The 14,969-nt window shown below is 34.3% G+C and overlaps 1 protein-coding gene across 5 annotated transcripts in view; it reads right to left on the bottom strand.

The window, feature by feature from the left end:
* LOC137628735 (SUZ RNA-binding domain-containing-like) overlaps nt 1-14,969 on the bottom strand; it is a 252,206-nt gene that overhangs the window by 59,119 nt on the left and 178,118 nt on the right. For 3 of the 5 annotated variants that reach the window (XM_068359911.1, XM_068359912.1, XM_068359910.1), the window contains exon 1: nt 5,112-5,210. The exons of 1 other annotated variant lie outside the window; for it this stretch is intronic. In XM_068359911.1, coding sequence (XP_068216012.1) covers nt 5,112-5,207 — 96 coding nt within the window. In that variant the 5' untranslated portion in view covers nt 5,208-5,210. Of the gene's footprint in view, nt 1-4,973; nt 5,037-5,111; nt 5,211-14,969 lie in introns of those variants that run through there. One more of the 5 variants, XM_068359915.1, reaches the window with a different exon arrangement.

Below are 14,969 nucleotides of genomic sequence, written 5' to 3'. Positions count from 1 at the left end.
AGAGTAACATTAAAATAAATATCTCCTATATAAACTATACAACTTTAACAAAACATGGGGAAGAGAAATAAGATAGAATAGTGCGCCCGAGTGTACCCTCAAGCAAGAGAACTCTAACCGAAGACAGTGGAAGGCCATGGTACAGAGGCTATGGTACTACCCAAGACTAAAGAATGAAAATTTTTTCAAGTAATTTTCTACTTCATTTCTATTACAGTAATAATTATCTAATGTATGATCAAAGGCCATAGTTTAGTGTGCGAGTCATATTAGGTAATGACGTTCTTTGGAAAGATTCCAAACAAGTGTCACTGGATTATATTTAGGAACAAGGCATCATTTGAAGTACAGTATTAAATATTACAGTAATACTGCACATCAGGATACAAAATTAATTCGTTCTGGAGTGGCTTTCGTAACATGATTTTTTCGCATAACGAGTCATGTTTAACCCTTTTACCCCCAAAAGGACGTACTGGTACGTTTCACCAAAGCCATCCCTTTACCCCCATGGACGTACGGGTTCGTCCTTGCAAAGAAATGCTATAAAAAATGTTTTTTTCATATTTTTGATATTTTATTGAGAAAATTCAGGCATTTTCCAAGAGAATGAGACCAACCTGACCTCTCTATGACAAAAATTAAGGCTATTAGAGCAATTTAAAAAAAATATACTACAAAATGTGCTGAGGAAAAAATAACCCCCTGGGGGTTAAGAGTTGGAAATTTCCTAAGAGCCTGGGGGTAAAAGGGTTAACATGTAAATCGCCTAATTCGTTCCTAGGCCTACGAAAACACCAAATTAAATCTTATAATAAAGGTAAAACCAGAATGAAATAGAGCCAAATTCATTCGAATCATTCAATATAAATAACCTAACCCTTAATACCTGTAAATGAAGTAGATATAAGAACATGATGCAATTATAAATGAAAAATACGAAAATGTGAAACCTTAATTTTCGAGATGATGTCCAAAATCGTAAGTGGCCGTAGAGAAGGGGGGCAAACGGCAGAAAACACTAACAATTGGCAGAAAACATTAACACTTAACTTTACGAAACACTTATAATTAAACTTCCTTTTTTTTGCTTTTTCTATTTTTATCTACTTTACATTTTGCACTTTCTAAATTTCATCAATTTCTTCTTCACTTCCACTTCTCTTCTTTTCAGATCACTTTGACTTTCATCTTGGCTTACTAATGAATGGCCTCTGCAAAATAACGATACAAGGAAGCTTGTTTTTGCCTACTTTTTAAAATGTTCCTAAAATGTCATTAAACTACGCAAGACGACGACCTGTGTGAACCTTTTCGGGGTGTATCCTTTTCATGAAATCTACCGATTTATGATAAGAAAAAAGTAACTCCTTAATTTCTGCTGTTGTCATGGTCGTATCTGTCCTCCTCCTCGTTGCCAGAGAACTGTCCCTAAACGATGTTCAGTTGCATGGCCTCAAACTCCTTCAGGTCATCCGTCGTAAACTATTCTTGGAGCTCATCGAGAAGCTCACTACTGTTGTCCTCATCGACAACCAGCCCCGGGGACCTCGCGAGTGAAACAATTTCCTCAACCTCAGGTTGCGGAAAAGGTTCAAGATCGTCAATGGTTTCGGCTTCGTCTTCAGCTAAGCCTACGTCAAATCCCTTGAAGTCTTGTGCGGAGATGGCATCAAGCCCCAGCTTATTCAACGAAGAGTTCAAGAAGCTTCTCAAAACCTCCTGCCAAGCTTGATCGATGAGTCCGAGACATATCACAGTATCAAAATGCGCCATCCAAAATTCAATATGGGCGAGGTGTGTGCTGTCAGTGATTTTTAAACAGCTCTTTCCTATAGGGCTCATTTAAATTCAAAATCACTTGCTGGTTCATGGACTGGAGGAGAGGGGAGTGGTGTTAGGTGGAAGGAAGAGAACCTTAATAAAGGAATACTCTAGAAGGATATCATCCTCAAGGCCAGAAGGGCGAGTAAGGGCGCTGTCCAATACCAGCAGTCATTTCAGAGGGAGGTGATTCTCTTGCAGATTATTTCTAATAGCCGGACCAAACCAGAGGTCACACCCCTACGAAAAACTGTCTCATTATCCAGGCTTTTGCATTAGCCCTCCACATCACCGGAAGCTTCCCCTTTAGCCCTTTGTGGGACTTGAAGGTTTGGGGACTCTCCTAAGATAGTAAGTTGGACAGGGTACCAGCCACCTGTTGAGATACTACCGCTAAAGTTATGGGGTCCTTTGACGGGCCAAAAAGTAGTACATTGGTTTCTTCTCTCTGTTCATTTTCCCTTGGCCTACACTACATTCTTTACATATTCTCCTCTGTCTTCATACACCTGATAACACTGAGATTACTAAACAATCCTTCTCTCAAGGGGTTAATTACTACATTGTAATTGTTGGTAAGGATAGAAGAGACTCTTTTAGCTATGATAAGCAGCTCTTCTAGGAGAGGGACACTTCAAAATCAAACCATTATTCTCTAGTCTTGGGTAGTGCCATAGCCTCTGTACCATGATCTTCCACCGTCTTGGGTTAGAGATCTCTTTCTTGAGGGTACACACTCAAGCAAACTATTCTCTCATTTCTCTTCCTCTTGTTTTGTTAAAGTTTTTATAGTTTATACAGGAAATATTTATTTCAATGTTGTTACTGTTCTTAAAATATTTTACTTTTTCTTTTTTCCTATCCTCACTGGGTTATTTTCCCTGTTGGAGGCCCTGGGCTTAGAGTATCCTGCTTTTCCAACTAGTGATGTAGCTTAGCAAGTAATAATAATAATTATAGTAAATGATTCACCAGTAAAGGCTTAACTTACAATTCAAACTGGTATAGTATTAGCAAAGAGTGCAAGGGTATGCCTGTCCTTCATAGGTCTATTATTATCATTACTATTATTCTAATTATTAATCATCAAATTTGCCTTGAAATTTATGTCAAACGAGGTCAGTACCTTGATACGCACTTTCTCTCCTGTAGTTCCTAAATTTCTCTGTGGATATCTTGATCAATTCACCGACAATTTAGCGGATGACTATTAAATTAATCAGTGGGCACGGTAATTTTAAACGAACCAATCGGATCCGGCTTAACACGGGAAACTGCTGACGGGCTTTTTTTTAAAAACCAGGATTCAATATTTCTAAAATTCGATGTAGGAGATGATGAATGGCGCAGTAATGATTTAAAAGCTCAAGATAAAGACGACTAGCAAAATCTAACAGAGGCCCTTTGCGTCAATGGGCGTAGGAGGAGATGATGACGACGAAAATTCGAACAGGGTAATGGGAGCATCAAGTGTGGGTCAGAGATGCCCACTTTAGCACCGGGGACGCGAAGATGGAAACGCATCACTTCACGAGCGAAGAAGTTCGATCCAAGACTTGTGATTTATTTTACAAATCGATCAATCCAAAACTGTTAATCGTTAAGAAGTTTACCCTGGAAAAGGAGTTTACATTTTATCTAAATGGGACAGGACTCCTCGCCGATTATTTCACCATTTGTTTCAAGTGTAATGTTGATGGAATATCAACACAAAATGTCAAGCTCATGTTATTTTGGCAGTGTTCAAATAGTTTGTGCCAAAATCCACACTTCAGTGACTTAGAGTAATGTAAGTATAGTACAGCTATACTGTGTTGACTTTATTATGGGGTAAGGGTAATTCATTAAGACAGGTGAAAAATCGTATATCTCATAAAATTGATTCCCTTTACATAACCCTTTTACCCCCAGGCTATTTGGAAATTTCCAACCCTTAACCCCCAGGGGGTTATTTTTTTCCCAGCACATTTTGCAGTATATTTTTTTTAAATTGCTCTAATAGCCTTAACTTTTGTCATAGAAAGGTCAGGTTGGTCTCATTCTTGGAAAATGCCTGAATTTTCTCAAAAAATTTTCAAAAATATGAAAAAAAAAAAAGTAGCATTTTTTTGCAAGGATGTACCGGTACGTCCATGAGGGTAAAGGGATGGCTTTTGTGAAACGTACCAGTACGTCCTTTGGGGTAAAAGGGATAATAGATTTAGAGTTACCTTGCAAGGAGTGAAGCGTCCTGGGAACCAAACACAGGGTAAGCTATGAATACGGCAATGTAAGGGGGGGGGGTTCGCAGGCCCCCGGTAAACAAGTAGATACGGGCACGGCTCTTAGGTTAGGATGGTTTTCTTGCGTATTAGTTTTGCAGTACAACGGACACGGGTTTTGCATAGGCCACAGCTTATGCACTAGATATTCGAAGGAAATTCCCATATTCTATGCACAGGAGGCCCTGGCCGTCAATGTACAAAGGCTACGTATAATCTTTAAATCGAGATCACTTAGCCAAGTATTTAAATAAACGGGTGTATGCATGATAGCGGCCACCTAAATGTATGATTACGGCTAATTTAGGATATGGCGTTGTAAGGGGGGTCGCAGGGGGTGTTAGCCCCACCGTTAGGTAAGTAGGTAAGGACACAGCTTGTAGGTTAGGTTAGGGGGGAGAGTTTAGGTTAGTTGACGTCCATTTTTAATCCACACGGGAGGAACTGGCCGCTGATATACAACGGCTCCGAGAACACTATGCCAAGTAAGTAAATAAAAAAAAAAAACATGCCAACCAAACCAAAGCTAAAACTATGGTATTCGAGATCAACATCGGCTCCGAAAGCAGCTACGGAAGTATATCCTATATGTAGTTGACCTCTAAACCTACAGGCTGGAATAATTCACTTGCATATATAGAAATAGACATTTTATGAAACGTGAGCACCGAGTATGGCAAAGTAGCTACAAAATAGGGGTCAGTACCCCCGTAGCCTGTAATTAGGCTACGCCACTAACCTCCTCTTTACTAGCCCACACAACTACCGTAGCCCTAAAGTTAAACGTACAAAGTTAAATCAAATAAAAGAGTGTATATAATCACAGTCGTGTACACGTTATTTCCCCGGCGTAAAAGACACGACGAGAAAAGTAAAAAGAGAAATTACCACCAGGATAGAAAGGAGAGTACGAGACTGGTACCAAATGACACTCATTTTAAGCACTAACAGCTTAAATCTCCTGAATATATTAATTCGCACGTATAGATAAGATGATTAGTCACAAAAATAGCAGGTTTTAATCACCGGGTTCTCTTCTATGTCCTCCCAGTTGTCTAAAATATCATCGTCCTGCTCCGCAGAAGCCATTGTTGTTGACACTTCAGAGACGACATGCGTCATTTGGTGAGGTGTCTCATTATTGTCGACTTTTAGAGATAGTTAAATCGATTTTATACAATATGAATAAATAATAATAACTAATATTAAATAAATACCAATTAAAAAATATAATGACTTCTTTAAAAAGCTTATTTAAGGAAAATTTAATGAGAACCAATATCAGAATACTAATGCGCTCTACTTAAAAGAAAAAAAATCTAGGCCGATCAACTTTGTTAAATCACACAATATAAAAAATATTTAAAAAAGTTACATTAAACATTAAAAAGTCTATAAAAAAATGTGTATTAAAATCAAGACAATCTGCCATATATTATAAGGTGGAAAAAATAGCCTTAAATCTTGTTGGCCAAGTTCCTCACGTGTTTATGAAATAGCTTACATACAGAGATGTGGACCCGCTAGTGTGTGTGTGTATATATATATATATAAATATATATATATATATATATATATATATATATATATATATATATATATATATATATATATATATATATATATAACTTACGTATTCAGAGTACCATATGATTGGCAGTAATTATCAACTCCAAGGCATCTTAATATTTCATGAATAAGAAAATCTTCAACTTCATGAAAGCCTTTATATCACCAGTTCTTCGAAGGCCTACACTCTAGTGGGAGCCTAATATGCAATCTTGAGTCGCATATTTAAAAGCCCTAGAACCTACAGTAAATAGGCCTATGCCTTAACTATTATTGGCTTTATGATGTGAAGCAATTCTATATATAATTTGTATGTCTAGTTATTATAACTTGATGCGCCATTACACGTCTCAACATTGATTCTAGTTTTAATAGGCAGATAATATAGTTCGATCACTACAGGGGTAGGCCTAATCATTTCTCAGGTGGAACATCTTTTACCAATATTGCTCTTATGTTCATTATTCCGTAACTTCTTGAATTAAACTTTGAGTAGGTTGTAATAGGCTTACAGTAATCAATTTTGGTAATAAAACAGTTAATAGAATTTCCTAACAGAATATTCATCTAAACACTACTTTAGAAAAGAAATATTTTAAAGATAATATCCAATGATTCTTCCTACATTATCTCTTTGAGCACTGACAAACGAATGACAGCCCAGTGATTTGGAAGTCACCACGTGTTCTTGAATTGTTTTATTTCCCGGCACAATAAACTCAGTTTTATTTACATCTAGTTTCAGTTATTTAACTGTCATCCATTTCCTAAAATTAGTAATACCATGGTTTAAATTTCCAGCTGTATCATCGATGTCATTTATGGAGTAGTGAAATTATGTGATATCCGAAAATAGTTTGAACTTCAATTTAAATCTCTACAATGCTTTTAATACACCAATGTTAGAGATACAACATAGGGTGGGACTAGAACGCTCCCCTGGGGAACCCCTCTACTAAATGGTTCCTGTGATGAGAGAATTTTTCAATTCGTACACGTTAGTTTCTGTCAACCAAGAAATATTTTATACTCAAAAGCTTCGTGAATCAAGTAGGAATTCACGCACGACTGATATAAAGTAAAATCTGGATGCTATATGTGTTCTAATACATTATTAATAGTAGGTATTTTGCACCAAAACATACAGCTGTAATTGTATGTATTCTTTCTTTGCTACCAGGCAATGTTTAAATTCTTCTAAAATTACTTAACTAGTTGTTAAAGAATTACATATTCCAGCAATTTTGACACGATGGATTGATTCAAAATGTCTGTATGAACTTGAGAGAGAGAGAGAGAGAGAGAGAGAGAGAGAGAGAGAGAGAGAGAGAGAGAGAGAGAGAGAGAGAGAGAGAGAGAGAGAGAGAGAGAGAGAGAGAGAGAGAGAGTTTAGAAAGTTTTTATGATCTCGTCTAACTTATTCTTGAATTCGTTTACCGTGATACTGTTCACTACATCGGCTTTACTGCAGAGTATTGCGCATAAGAATTATAACAGTATAAGAATAAACCAACGTATAAGAACTGTGAATAAGTTACACAACAGCAATCCACTCAATCAATCAGTCAGTCACTCTAAACTGTCAGTTAAAGATAAGAAAATTACTTGTGATCACAATACACAGTCACGGTGCCGTTCTTTGCAAGACAATATTGCGAGTAAGCACACGTGAGTCTGTTTTGACAGATTGCAATAGGCCCAATTTTTTATCAGTATTCACCTAACATTTAACTGGGCTGCATAAAGCACTAGAAGAGTAGGAAGATCCAGGCCTACATGGGTGAGGACTATGAAGCATGAAGTAAGAGATGGTGAATGGAGAAGTATTGATTTAAATGCTCTAGAGAAAACTGGCGAAATCTAACCGAGGCCCTTTGTATCAGAACTCATAAATATACATGCCTTATAGTATTCCTACTTTAACTTACTTTACTTTACGGGCTATTTTTAAAGTCCTAAACTGTAGGGGAACCCCATTCTCTATAAGAATTTTCATATTTAATTTTATCGTATATATTCCAAGGCATTCAGCATATCACACCGTATATTGCTTGTTTATTGTCAAATCCACATTATCGAAGCACTTAAAAAAACAAGTCTTCAGTTTCTTCTTGAAAGTCTTAATAAATCAGTCTTTCGGGTGCCTAGTGGGAGCTTATTGTATAGTCTTGGGGCCACATATTTGAAAGCTCATAACCTCAGTTGACATATATCTTGGTTCCAATCATTTGAGACCATCTGTAACTATTATGTCAATACGATTTGTTAGCTACACGATATACGAAGATTTACTTATATCATTCAAAATAAATATTGCTTTGATAATAGAGTTCATGTCATACATACATTGATTATGCAACCATACACGACTTCTTGATATTCAAAATACTCGTATTCTTCAATCTGTCTGAATATACACAGCCATAAATGTTAATTCTTGCTTAATTTGTCGGAACAAACAAATATTGCTTACAATACTTAAAGCATTGGGTCATGTGTTTTTCCAATTATTCTCAAGCTATGTGAACAATATAGAATATTAATTACCTTTCCATAATCAACTTCATGGAATAACTGGTTTTTACGTGACATAGGCCTACTCTGTAAAAGTTTTTACGATGCCTTAAGCGAGGTTTAAACGATCGAACGGCTCTTCGAACGCGGTTCGACAGATACGTGTTTGCAGTGACGTTCGAGCGTGGGAATGGGGCATTTGGTTGTCAAACACGTTCGTGAAACGGTTTGAGGAAATTCAGAAGTAGTCTGACTTTTGTTTGCTGGGATATATTGTCCATGAACTGTCCTCTACATCAGGGCTCAACTAGAACGTAAACAAGTTGGAGTTAGTTGTTAGACATTGTAAACTTGCCAATGGGTTATCGGTCCTTTGGTCTCGTTTAGCTTAAGACCTTAGTATATTTTCGTAATAAAAAGTTTTTTTTTTTTGTAAAATTAAGATTCTAATGGATAAAAAGGATCTATTGTGAAGACCTTTGATTTGTGAATGAATTATGAAGACCTTTGATTTGTGAATGAATTACAAAGCAGATAGGTATAACTGATAAGGAAATAATTACGTACATATGATTATATGCAAGCAAAACGCCAATAAACAATAGGGATATTAAAAAAGGTATATCACAGCTTTTCTTAAGCAGATATCATAGAGTTCCTTTGATATTTCATACATTAAATGCAAGATTTAGAGAAAAAAGGAAAATTTTACAATTTCAATGATGTACAGCCATATTTCGAATGCTATCAATGATAAAAAACTAATATGCTTTTACTTTTACTTAATAAAATAGGAAAGTTTTGAAATGAATAACCAGGCTGTTGTGAAGGTTATATGTAAATGAACGCAATTTTCGACCTCGTCTAAAATTTGAAAACTTTAAAGTTTCTGAACTCAGTCACAATTTTGTCTAAAGAGGTAATTATTAGAACGTTAGCGGAGCCAGCCCAGAACTCTCTCCCCACCCACATATCTATGCTCCCTAACTAGGAGAGGGTATAGGCGGGAATCAATCAATAAGTCTATGTTAGGAAATTGTTTAGGTCGTTTGAACTGTTTGTAAAGTATAATTCTTAAAATATCTGCCTCTTTTTCCAATGACACTTTTGGAAAGTTTCTTTTGACCAGTTGCAAACCTTATCAATCAGTAAGTCTTATGTTAGGAAGTTGTTTGGGTTGTTTTGAACTGTTTGTAAAGTATAATTCTTAAAATATCTGCCTCTTTTTCCAATGAAACTTTTGGAAAGTTTCTTTTAACCAGTTGTGAACATTTCGCAAACAATTTTTTTCCGGACTAACTTTCCAAGTGTGAACTGGTCTTATGTTAGCAAGTTGTTTAGGTAGTTTTGAACTGTTTGTAAAGTATAATTCTTAAAATATCTGCTTCTTTTTCCAATGAAACTTTTGGAAAGTTTCTTTCAACCAGTTGCAAACATTTCGCAAACTATTTTATTTTCCGGGACTAACTTTCCAAGTGTGAACTTGAGTTAGGAAAAGTTGTATTGTTTCTCATTAGTGTCAACTTGGATTAATCGTTTATCTTTCAGTTTATTTTGTTTATATTTATGCTTTCTTATTTACTTTTCATTCTTTTTCCTATTGTTTTTATCAGAGGAAGTACCGATGTTTTTTCCACCTTTGAAGCCAGGAACCATAGCTCCACACCAGGCCACTTAATGGCCGTGCTGGTATTAAGCCACTTTAATCTTAAAAAAGGCAATACTACTACTACTACTACTACTACTACTACTACTACTAATAATAATAATAATAATAATAATAATAATAATAATAATAATAACAATATTTCGGGAGTAGACCCTCTTTTAAGCAGGTTTTATTAAAAGTGATTGCTGCCTCAGTGGCGTTAATCTTATAATTAACTTTTTCTATTGTTCTTATTATCTTCTTCTCGTCATTTGGACAATCCGTCAGTAACTGGGAAAGGGACATATCAATAGGAAGGTGATGAAGACCATATCATTCACAATTTGTCTTTAATATATCACAACACAAGTACAGATAATATGTACAAAGTATAAAACACTATCACAATAATAATAATAATAATAATTCGAGGAAGTCCGAACTAACTGCTTACTGCTCTAAAAGTAAGACATTTGTAAAGGACCATATTAATCATAAAAAAAAAATAAGCTGATAATAAATCTCGATATATTAGTAGTTTATTAATCAAATCAAGCCAGCTTTAAACTGGTAGGAATTCCTGTTCATAGAGCATAGCAGGTTTTTGAAAAACTTAATTCTCATGGCTCTCTTAATTTTATTTATTTATTTTTTTTAATGGAAGGAGTAGAATTAGGTAGATTTCTAAACGGGTTTACGTTTATGAAAGGTACGAAATAGAACACATTTCTTGTAATTACTGGTAGATTCTTCGGACAATTTCTTTCAAGGATTTTTTCTTAACTTGTTATTCAATTTCGATTTGATTTTAGTTTTTCGAATGAAATAGGATATATTCTTAATTATAAATCGCATTATTTACAGACATTCTTAATAATACATTGCATTATTTACAGACATTCCTAATTATATATTGCATTATTTACAGACATTCCTAATTATATATTGCATTATTTACAGACATTCTTAATTATATATATTGCATTATTTACAGGCATTCTTAATGATATATTGCATTATTTACAGACATTCTTAATGATATATTGCATTATTTACAGACATTCTTAATGATATATTGCATTATTTACAGACATTCTTAATTATATATATTGCATTATTTACAGACATTCTTAATTATATATTGCATTATTTACATACATTCTTAATTATATATATTGCATTATTTACAGACATCCTTAATGATATATTGCATTATTTACAGACATTCTTAATGATATATTGCATTATTTACAGACATTCTTAATGATATATTGCATTATTTACAGACATTCTTAATGATATATTGCATTATTTACAGACATGTTCTCCCCCATTAGAGGGGGGGGGGGGAGTGTATTAAGGAACCGTGTGTTAAACGGATGTGGCATACCCATACGGATGTAGCGCTGTCGGTCTACCTCACAGAGTACACTGTAAGGTTTAAAGGCCGCTCATGAATGGCAGATGCAAGAGACAGTGACAATACCCTATCTAGCAGGACCATGCCCTAGAGACTGACTATATATACATAATGATTAGTGCCAGAGCCCTCTCTGCCCCCAAAGCTAGGGCCCGGGAGGACCAGGCAATGGCTGCTGATGACTCTGCAGGTAGGCCATAGGCTTCCTCAAACCCCCATCCATACATGGATAGTGGGGTAGCAGACACTACAAAATACTATCAAACTTGAGCGGGACTCGAACTGCAGGCCGCCTGATCACCTGGCGGGTACGTTTCCAATAGGCCACCACAACCCTAAAGGGTCTTCGCACTCTCGAAGAGAGATTAGTTCACCAAACATTCAGCTGGGCTTCACAAGGCACAAGAAGAGTTGGAAGACCCAGGCCTACATGGCTGAGGACTATGAAATGCGAGGTAGATGATGAATGGAGAAGTATTGAATTGATAGCTCAAGATATGGACGACTGGTAAAATCTAACCGAGGCCCTTTGCGTCAATAGGCGTAGGAGGAGATGATGATGATGATGAAATATATATGTGCATAACATGTAATAAAAAACGACCTTTTTCATTCATTTGTGAATCGATTATTCAGCAACTTTGTTAAATTTATCACACAATGAATCACGGGATACAAATGACCTAACCAATTTCGCATTCATGAAACTGTAAAATATGTCATTCGACGAAACATAAAAAAACACAGATGAAAAAAATAATGTTAATTAGAAACAGAAAGAAATACTGATAGAAAAATTGCTGACACATTAGACTGAAAATGTCCTATTTTTAATATCGAAGCATTGAAATGAAAATTATCATCTGCATTTTCTCCGGAAAAGTATGGAAGCGAGGTCAAAGGTTACGTAGTTCAAGGGGGGGGGAGGCGCATATGACATCACTTAGAAAAATAAACTGCCTATAGTTTCTACGTAGATATATGTACAGTTGGACGCAGGAGTTCCCGGTACACTCTGCTCTGTGGTCAGCTACCTGCTGAGTCATCAGAAGCCATTACCTGGCTCTCCCTGGTCCTAGCTTGGATGAAGAGTGGGCTTGGACGCTGATCATATGTAATATGGTCAGTCTCTAGGGCATTGTCCTGCTTGATAGGGCAATGTCACTGTCCCTTGCCTCTGCCATTCATGAGCAGCCTTTAAAAGCCTTTAAGTGCACGCAGTCACACTATTACTGCGCGGAGAGTTCCTGTGTGTAACCCTGCCTATCACTGATGCCATCTCTCCTTACACTTATCTGTTTTCTTATTCGCTGAGCAGAAAGGGTGTGCTTGGAATTCGTGTATCTAACTGTACATACAATCATACAATTAAATGCATCGTTACATAGACACAGATTTTAAAAATAAATGCGCTGGTGGAACAATATCTAAAAAAAAATATGAAAGCCTTCATTTATAATTATACATAATCATACATCTAGTATATGGATGTATACAGGCAAGCATGATACAGTATTAATTATCACATATAGGCCTAAATAAGCTACACTATAAAATGTTTTAGGCCGTTGACTAGTTTCGAACTACGATATACAGAAAACCTGTAGGCCTATAAGCGTGGCAGTATTTTCTGGGTTAAAAATAGGGGGGGGGGGATGGGTTGCAAAAGCACTCCACTAGATAAGATAAAAAACTTGAATGATAGGATATTATGATGCCAGCCATTTTTTGAAGAGAAACATCACATTGTTAGCTCCTTGTGGAGGTGCAATTATGATAGAAAATGAGTTTCTTATTTTTACCATTCAACTCCTTTTATTCCTGCTTATATTTCTAAATCAAGACAGCTCAACCCCTTTTATTCCTTTAATATTCCTAACTCAGGACTTCTCTCCTCTTATATGCCGGGATAGTACACTATTCCATTGATATATGGTGGTCACAGCATCGAATTCTCTTTTAAAATGTGTGGTATACATATTCTATAGTCCCCCTACATTCGCCGCTATATCCATTTTTCAACTTACCCGCTCAAACAGTTTTCTGTAGTCTTTGATCGGTAACTAATCTATTTCACTAGCGGAGTTCATTATTTTCTTCAGGAGAGCCGAAAGTTTAGAATATATATATATATATATATATATATATATATATATATATATATATATATATATATATATATATATATATATATATATATATATATACACACAATCACAAAATAGGTTGAAAATTATAATTTTTTAAAAAGAATAAACTTTACTTTGAGATATTTCTATGTGATTATTCAAATGGCGTAATATTTTTATATATATTTGTTTCGTATGGTTTGCTTGTGTATTCAGATTAACTATATATATATATATATATATATATATATATATATATATATATATATATTTATACATATATATATATATATATATATATATATATATATATATATATATATATACATATTTAAATGATGTATTAATATGCAAGGAAATTAATTTTCCAGTAAAAGTTATTTCCGTGACATCTTTTCTAAATTAAAAATAGATTTTCCAGTAAAAATAATTCTATTTGTTATTAATATTTTCTTTACAAAAGCAATTATATAAAAAAATTAGCATTTTACTCATCAAAGATATATAATTTCATAAACATATTTTTTTCTCAACCAACATATATTATAAATAAGAACTTTCGCAACCAATCAAATGTTATAAAAATATTTTCTCAACCAAACAGATATTATCGAAGAAATATTTTTTTTTCAACCAAATTAATCTTAACGATAAATCCTTTTTCAACCAAATATATGTTATAGATTTTTTTTAAACCAAACAACTCTTATTGAATAAATATTTTCTGAACCAAAAAAATTATGAAAAAAAATATTTTCTCAACCACAAAATCTTCTCGAAAAAAAATATTTTCTCATTCAAAAAATCTTATCGAAAAAAATATTTTCTCAACCAAACAAATCTTATCAAAAGAATATTTTCCCAACCAAATAATCTTAACGAAAACAAAACGAATCTTACCTATAAAATATTTTCTCAACCAAAAATCTTATCGAAAAATTATTTTCTCACCCAAAAATTCTTATCGAAAAAAAAAACATTTTCTCAACTAAAAAATCTCATCGAAAAACCAAACAAATCTCACCTTTAAAATATTTTCTCAACCAAAAAATCTTATCGAAAAAATATTTTCCCAACAAAATAATCTTATAAAAAAAATATTTTCTCAACCAAAAACATAAAAAAAACAAGCAAATCTTACATATGAAATATATTTCTTCAACCAAATAAATATAAAATAACTCAAAACCAAAAAAATCTTATCGAAAAACCAAACAAATTTTAGATGAGAAAATATTTTCTCAACCAAGCAAATATCGACAAAAAAAATTTCAACCAAAAAGTCTAATCGAAAAACCAAAAAAATCTTAGATATAAGATATATTTCCCCAACCTAACATTCTATAAAAAAACATTTTGGATGAGAAAATATTTTCTCAACCAAGCAAATATCGACAAAAAAAGATTCACCCAAAAAATCTAATCGAAAAACCAAAAAAATCTTAGATATAAAATATATTTCCCCAATCTAACATCTTATAAAAAAAATATTTCTTAATTAAGTAAAATTATAAAAAAAACTCTTAACTCTGCTAATGGAGTTATTGTCTCGACCAGAGAAAAGTCATAGAAGACGCTGCTTGTCTTCTCCCTTAAGTGGGGGA

The sequence above is a fragment of the Palaemon carinicauda genome, chromosome 36, assembly GCF_036898095.1.
Source record: "Palaemon carinicauda isolate YSFRI2023 chromosome 36, ASM3689809v2, whole genome shotgun sequence".
In the NCBI taxonomy this organism is placed as follows: domain Eukaryota; kingdom Metazoa; phylum Arthropoda; class Malacostraca; order Decapoda; family Palaemonidae; genus Palaemon; species Palaemon carinicauda.
The sequence above is the reverse complement of the archived record's forward strand: the minus strand, read 5'-3'. Positions and strand labels throughout refer to the sequence as shown.